We start from the raw sequence: 8,361 nt of genomic DNA on the forward strand, positions 1-8,361 counted from the left end.
CTTTATTTTCTTTTCCTCATCTCAACCTCTTAAATTTAATTTCTTCCTAGGAAATTCAGCAAGTGAAAACCCTTGAAGAATTAGAAGCCTTTATGCTTAAGCATGGGGAGAATATCGTTGACACGCTGGGGGCTGAAGTAGACAGACTTGAGAAGGACTTGAAGGTAAATTGAGCTGCTTATTACTGAGTGCTTATTCTGTGATATATTTTAAACAAAATCTCTGCATCTACTTTCTGGGATTTAATTTGTAAATATGGGAGAGGGAAGCAAGTTGATATTACAAATGCAGATTTTTTTGCTCTAGTATTATTATCTAAGTTCTGGCCACCAGCAAATCCTTACTTTGCCACTGATCCATGTATTTAAATTTTTTATTCCATTTTATACCAACATAGAACAAATTTTCATTCAATAGACCTGAATGTGTCTTTTTTACTATACTTTCAGAATGCCAGGGTTTTATAGGCTGTTGAATTCTGTTTTCTGTATTTCTGAATGCTGTAAAAAAGAAAGAATTTTTTTTTTAAACTGGCTCTTAGAATTATATCAACTATTTCTGGGTGATGGGACTGCTACTCAGCATCTTTCACTCTTGTTGAAGCTGTACCATGTTTATTTTACTTCACAAAAGCCTCTCAGCTGTCTTATCTTTTTTTTCATTCTGCAATTTAAATATTCTCTGACTGATGCAAGAAAGGGTTGTTCCCATTTGTGATTTTGTAAGTATATTGGGGCTGTCAGTCTTACCTTCCTGGAATAAATTCAGAACTACAAGCATACTGACCGCCAGATAAATGCAGTCCTGCCATGACTGTTCCTTCTGGCCATGAGAACTACTCAAGTGCATATCTGTCCTTGCTTGTTATATTTCATAAATATTCTAGTTTAAGTTTCTATCCCTAGGGTTGTCCTGTTTAAGAATCAAAATATTGTTTTTGACTTTAATTGCACCATCTGAATCAGTTCTTCATGCACGGTTTTTGAGGAGCAGGATCATGCCTAAATTTTTTATAAACATGGATACTGCTTTTTGGTATAGGCACATATTTAGTGATTGTGCTGATATTGAATATGCTTTACTAAACATACTAGTCAGGTTCACGTGCTGGATGTCTTTGAAGTCATGACTTTCTCATGGATTGTTCAATTCATGTAGTGGTGATAACATATTTCTATAATATCAGAAAATGTGTATTTCTTAATAAAAACAGTGTTCTGAATCTTTATAAATAGCTTCAGTGGCAGAGAACAAATTATTTCAGCAATTTTACCCATTATTGAGGAAAGTGTCTGTTAAAACTTTAGGAAAGTGATATAAATATATATATATGTGTGTATCTGAACAGCTTTGTATAAAACTCTACTGCCTTGTTAAAATTGAGAGGTCCTCCATACTTTATAAAGCATAAGAACTAATTTATCCATAATGTTGAAAAGTATTTTTCAAATAAAAGGATGATGTAGCCTTCCTGAAATGCCTTATAATATGGACAATATTTGTTGAAACTCTTCCTCATTTTAAAATAGTCCCTATGTTACCCAAAAAGGGGATTTGTTATCCAGTTGACAACATCATACAGAAACACATTACTTGTAACCATGTGCAAAAATGTATTTGAATATTCTCAATACATTGTTTTTAAATTTTATTTCAGCAACGAAATCCCGATGTTCGTCATGTGGATTTGGAGATACTGTAGACTTGAGCAGGAGAAACCTTCATGTTGCTGCCCTTGTGGGAAGAAGTGATGTAAAGGGCTGCAAAGCTGCTGGGATTGCAGTGACCTCAGCACCATACCTCGCTTCCCTTGCCGTAGGCTTCCTGGACTGTTAGCACTGCTTCTGTCTCTGGAAGAGCGCTAGACTTGCAGACAAAAATTCCCATGGAAAAATCAGTTTCAAAAAGCTACTTGAGTTAAATTCCACAGGAGAGTCTGTCCAAGTATATTTACTGCGATTCAGAACTTACAACTTGAGGTTTAGTTAGGCCAATACAGCTCCCTGAAACTATACAGTACACGTAGTTTTTCCATTTGTGTCCTTTTGCAGTCTGTTTGCACTTCTTTAGTTTCTTTCAAGATATCATTAAAGGTTCTTGGGAGATATTGAGATTAGATAGGAAGAGTTTGTTCCAGTGGAACCTGCCAACCTTAAATTGTAATATTTCAACTGTGTGATTGTTTCACAGTTTTTCTTTTCTATGAGATGAATTGTTTCATATGGGCGCTGGCCTTATCTCAAATACCATGACCTGGAAACCTGCTTTTTGCCACCACTACAACTGCACTTGAGGAAAACCAGGCTTTTCACCTTAGAGGAGCCAGCTGTATGGGTTTAGCCAGAGTACATTGAGTTACTGTGAAAAATTACTGCATACAAATTTTGGTGCACTTCCTCTCTTTAAATTTTGGTTTTCTTCCCTACTTTAACACTTGTTTTCTTATTTGTAAGTATCTTCAGATGTGATCTGGGAGATATTTATGGTAGTGCTTATTAAAAGTTACCTGGCATTTTTGGCTTTTTATATTTTAATAGACTCTATTCCCAGATATGGTCTTTGCTAGAAGATATGAGAAATGTAGCTGGAGTAAATAATAGTAAAAAATGATCTATTTATAATTAAACGAATGAATACATTGTATTTTTAATTTATTTGCCTTTAGATATTACCTTAATTCAGAACCACTTCCTCTGAATTTTTGTATAACTTGACCTTGCTTGTTTGGGAAAGTAGAGTAATTCTATCAGTGGTCCTCAACAATCCAGAGATAAGTGATTAGTTTATAACTTGGAAATGTGAAATTCTAGAGTTGTGTACAATTGTCTCAAGGCTTTCTGCAGAAGGTACTCAAGTTGTACCAGATTCTTTGAGACCCAGTCTTTATTAATAAGGTCATGAGTACTGAACATGCAAGTTGAAATATAAGTGAAATAACCGTATTTAAGTAGCACTGAGGAAAAGTCTTTATGCACTTTAATGTAAAATAAGATTTGTTCATGGGTGACAGGTGGTAATGTGACCATCCTAGTAACTCAGTTGCTGAGTGATGGCTGAATTGCTGAAAGAAGAAATGTTGATATGAAACAAAAGTCTTCAAAAATCAATTTAAGATTATATTATAAGCATTGCAGCAAATAATTGTGGAGACCAATATGTACAGATTTGACTAAAAGCATTTTAGAATATTTTTTCATACTAGGTGTCACTTTACCAGTGAACAATGAGAATTTAAAGTAACATGCCTTTTTGACAACTGCAAAGTACTTTGCATGCTGGTCATTTAAAGTAGAAAAACATTCCAGAGTTAAGTTACAGATGGGGCTTCACATACAGTAATTGTGAGTGAAAGGATCTTCTTGGTACCCTTTTCCATAATCCCTATTCACTGGTGGCTTCTTTATAGCATATTACCTTATTCTGGCTAATTCAAAGGAAGGCTTACTTTATCTGGTTTTCTTCTATTGCAAAACTAGTTAGTATATTTAAGCCTGATGATTTAAAATGCAGTTTAAAGGTAATTTGGAAGTCTCCCATATCAAATAAATAACGCATATTTTTAGCACATTATAAATAATTTCCCTCTCTCCTTGCCCTTCTGTGTAAAATTCATCTCATCTCAGTATGCACTCTCCTGGTATTAGTCTTATTCATGAAGAGCGCTGGAATCGGTAATGCATAACATGTTTTGTTCTCCCTGGAATATTGATATGCATTTTGAATAAACACATTAATAAACCAGCTATTTCAGAAATCAAAAACCTGAAGAGAAGTAAAACTGGGAAAGTGTTCTTCCTGCAGAGGTTAGCGAAGACAGCCAATGTGATGCAAGTGGTTTGCATGCTGGAGTTACTGATGAGTGAGTAGTGTCAGTGTGCACGTCGCAGGGCAGAACTTTCCCTGCAACGTTAGTAAACGTTAGCTCATTAGCAAAGTGTTCCTGTATCACTTTCAAGAGGAGATATGAGCTTATATTCTTACAAGACATCTGCTGCAAAAGCCTATTAAATTTTTTTTTATTAATTGGAGATGTAATTAATCTGAATTCTGATCTTAGATTCCTTTTTTGAGTCAGAAGAATATCCATTCATACCTTTTGTTTATATGCCAAGAGAGAATTGAGTTCCTTGTCTCCTAGTTACTTTACTGATTATAGCATCCCAATATGTTAAATTTAAGATGCCAGGACTTGAGTGGTTTTGGGTACGTTACTGTTGACCAGTCTGAGGACCCAGTTCTGTTTTTTAAAGTGACCTGGATGGTGATATACTACAAAAAAGCAGGCAGACTGGTTTTGGCAGTACCTTGTAAGTTTACATGTCATGCAGTTGGATGGAAGTACTAATTCATTGAGCCTGCCGGGTTCAAAAAGAACAGTAATTCCAAGCTGTTACATTTTAATTTATATGTTAAAATTCAGAAATTGTTTTTAACAGATAAGACATTTTTACTGCTTTTTTTTTCTTTACCTGACTTTATAATCAAAACTTTGAGGTAATGTGGGTCCACTACTTAGTTTACTTTTATTTTAATGTTTTTGAGGAAAATAATTAGCTAATAAATTTGCATTTACATGATAGAGTCCTCAGATTAAAGAACTGTACATGTGTGGAGGAGTGAATTTTTCTTTATCACAAATGCAATTACAAAATGGGTATTTTTACATATTTTAAGGAAAATAAGTGAGGATTTACCTAACAATAAAGTTTTATTCTAGGATTTTTTCAATTAAGGTGTGGTGTTTTAAAATAATTTATTTCTGTAGACTAGCCTTGCAGGTTCTATTTTTTCAAATTTTGTTCCAAGTATGGCTGCCCTCTCTGCTTTGTGGAAGATTTCTTACATGCTGTGCAGTGATTCATAATTCTGTAAAACCTGCAGTGTTTTAAGAACCTGTCTTAGTGTTCCAATATACTGAATGATCTTAATGTATTTGAAGTCCAAATCGGTTGGATACTAATAGTACATTTTTCTATAGATTTTTTTTTTTTTTCTGTAAAGGATAAAATTTTGAAGTGATTGTCTTTCCCCCAGCAATGAACTTCAAGTCTAAATTGTCTCTGTTATACACTGGAATTCAGCATTTGATGTGGTGTCCCTTTTCCCCTCCACTTTTAAAGCATTTATTAAGGATACAGTGCTAGTAGTGAACACCCCAGTGGATTAGTGTATTACAGGGACTGTTTGGTGGTTTGTGTTCTGCTCCAGAAGTAGTGGGGGGAACATAATTTTTTTAAGGACAAGTTTGCATCCTTTATTCCCTGTGACTCATCCTTGAACTGAAGGCTTTTTAGACTCTCTTTTTTTCCTTCATTGAATTCCCACACAGATTTTATTGGTTTTTTTTAAGTGACTCTTACTTTTCAAGGAAGAAGCTATCATGAACATTTTATGTATTTAAAAGCAGGGCTGAATTCTACTCTTGGTCTGTGAATTTTGTACTGTACTTCTTGTTCATTAATACTTAAGAATAGTGATTACTGCTTTGAATGCTACAAACCACATTAGCCAAAACCAAGTTTTCTGATCCTGTCAGATTCTTTTTCATCTGTGTCTGGAGACTCATTTTTTGAGAGATTTCTACTGCCCCCTCTTTGATAAAAGGAGAGTACAGGAATGTTTTTGGGTATGTTTTGTCTAGGTTATAGATTGATTGCAGTCCTGTGTCCTCTTTATTTGTAATAATTTTAGCTGGTTTTTCTTTTTTTTTTCTGTAAGAAAGAAAAAAAATATGGCATTATAGAAGTATCTCTAATAGTGATGAATAAATCAAAGACAGACTTCATGCACAGAGATTTCATGCCCTTGTCTATTCAAAATGTGGCAATTTTTGAAAATTGTCAGTGTAGTAATCCTTTTTCTAAACTTGACTTGGATGTTTTCCTTAGAGAGAAAACCAGAGCACCATATTGTTTAAGATTTGAAAAAAAAAGTTTCCCTTTATGGTCACATGTTCTTGAGGCATTTTGGACATGGTAGAACAATCGATGAATGTTGACTCCTGTACAAAAGCTGCCCTTCTGTGCATACCTAAAGGCTTACAGAAATGAGTATAAAATGCCAGTGTGCTTTTTTTCCTTCTAGCTGAAGTATTGTGCTGCTTCTATTCTTATTGTTGTCTCTGAATAGAGAGTACTACTAACACCTCTCTTGCAGTTTACCTGCGTAATGAAAATGAGAAGTTGAGATGTACCAAAAAGTTTTTTTGCTTTTTTTTTTAATAGAGCGTTTGCATAGCTTAAGTAATTTTTCCTTTCTTTTTAGTGAGACACAGATTATTAAATTCAAACATAGACTGTATTACATTAAAAAAGAAATAGGAATCCAGGCTCTAAAGCACAATAGTTCAATTTTTGAAATGTATGCTCTTTGAAGAAAATAAAACGGAAGCTGTAAGTGGATGTATGGTCTATAGAAGCTGCAGTCAGCCAGGCTTTGCAGAAGCAAAAGAAATTAAGGTAAAAGTAGATGATTAAAAGAAAAGAATCCAAGGAAGGAAAAGACCCAAGATATTGAACATCTGGAAATAGGAAAGGATGAAAATCATCTAAAAAACTTGTCCAGAAATAAGAAATAATGATTGGAGAAGAAAAGAACAGTAAGAAATTATATTTTATTAGAATGTACAAAACTAGGTAGGATGATGTTTTCTTTCTTTTACCAATATTCTGATAGTTAAGTAATTCCCCCAGCAAAAACTTTTTTTTTTTCCTATACTGAAAATCAGAGCCTCTTAACTATGTCCTGAAGTGGTGCTCAGCCTTGCAGGTACAAACCTATTTGTCCACTGAAAGCTGCTAAGGGTGATGTTGTAATCTCAGTGTTTGTTGGTAAGGTATGTGTTTGGTAAGTGGAGGGTGAATAATATTATTTGTGGGAGTGGGAGCTGGAGTGAATGAAAGAGAAAATTAATTGATTCTTTTAGACAGAAGGTGACTGAAGCACCATACTGAATGTGCTGTGGGAAAAGAAGAGCTCTGTCCTAAGGGCTACACAACTCTTGCCATGGACTGTAGTCATTGATGAATACATTAGTCTTTATTTTTCAATTTGCTGAGATGTCTGTGGATAAGCAAGATTTCTAATTAAATCACATTCTGAAAAGGAGATAAAACATTCAAAATGTAATGTGAAAAGGATGTATGTGTTTTAGATGCCACAGACACTATGGTACATTATAATAGATAGGCAGAAAATATTCTGTATTATGTAGGGAGCTTGTGGACATTTTTTTCCTGTGTAAATCAAAGCCATCAATTAAAATAAAAGGTGGTGGTTACTTTTTATAAGTGTTACACTAACAGCAAGCCCAGACAAATTTTTGTATAGCCAGCAGTCAAAGTTCTATTCTGGGGAAGAGGTGCCTGTTAAAATAGTGAATACAGGTCCATAATCTAGCGTAAATTTGTTTTTTGTAATCTAAATTTAGACTGTGTTTAAAACTGTTGAGGTTGTGATCAACTGCTTCAAATCTGAAGTCAGAGGGGAAAAAAAAGCAATGATGTATAAATGATGTAATATAGAAGGGATTTTGTAAGCTTCTCTTCAAATTAAATATGCTGAAGGACTGTGTGAAAAGTGTTCGAAAAATGCCTAAAGTGTTTGGAAAGCATTTTGGCTGTTGCCAAGATGGTACTAAATTTGAAAGTCAACAGTGAGGATTTTTCACTTTTGGTAGAACTTTCAAAGGGCAATGTCAAAGTAAAAATCCATTTTTCTATGCAGTCTTTTAATCAGATTCACCAGCCTCCTCCCCACCCCACGCCTTGCATTTTGGTGTATTGGCTTTTTCATTCTGTGTCTTGGTTACTCCATATTGGTATGGGGAAGTCATTTTGATTTGTGAGGTGTAGATATTGGAATAGTTACCTGCACATGTTCTTTGTTTTGTAATTATACTTGAATTCAGTACATTCTGTATCATGGCTGGAAGTTGTAATTACTCAGTAAAATGTTACATAGCCAGTAAGGGTCGTGTTCTGTTAATTTAAGCAATTTTATATGTATTGGAAAAGTAAGCAACAACACTGGTTTTAGACAGCTGCTATTTCGCTGTGTTTCTGAATTCCAATTGCATATAACTATTTTATGGATGCAAAACAAAATGAAGTTTCTGTCCATCTATTTGTGCTAGTTATTCACTCTGCCTTCGTGACGCTGGCACACGCTGTTCAATAGCATGTGCTGGGTGAGGGAGCAAATGCCTGGGCTGGCCAAGCTCTGTAGTTGTTCTCTGCACCTCACTGGCAACTCTGCCTTTCATCCTATTCCCTCCCTGCCCTCCAAGAGGGCGGTTCCTTCCCCAGTACTGGGAAAGCTCGTCTGCCTGGCTCAGAGGCCCCACTGGCACTGTCTCTGGTT

The 8,361-nt window shown here is 35.0% G+C and overlaps 1 protein-coding gene across 2 annotated transcripts in view; it reads left to right on the forward strand.

Annotated features, from left to right (window-relative positions):
- SLC30A9 (solute carrier family 30 member 9) overlaps window positions 1-7,965 on the forward strand; it is a 35,055-nt gene extending 27,090 nt beyond the window's left edge. For both annotated transcript variants that reach the window (XM_038134437.1, XM_038134439.1), the window contains 2 exons: window positions 51-164; window positions 1,658-7,965. In XM_038134437.1, the coding sequence (XP_037990365.1) occupies window positions 51-164; window positions 1,658-1,702 (159 nt within the window). In that variant the 3' untranslated portion in view covers window positions 1,703-7,965. The remainder of the gene's footprint in view (window positions 1-50; window positions 165-1,657) is intronic.
- The last annotated feature ends 396 nt before the right edge of the window (window positions 7,966-8,361 follow it).

This window comes from Motacilla alba, chromosome 4 (genome assembly GCF_015832195.1).
Source record: "Motacilla alba alba isolate MOTALB_02 chromosome 4, Motacilla_alba_V1.0_pri, whole genome shotgun sequence".
Classification (NCBI taxonomy): domain Eukaryota; kingdom Metazoa; phylum Chordata; class Aves; order Passeriformes; family Motacillidae; genus Motacilla; species Motacilla alba.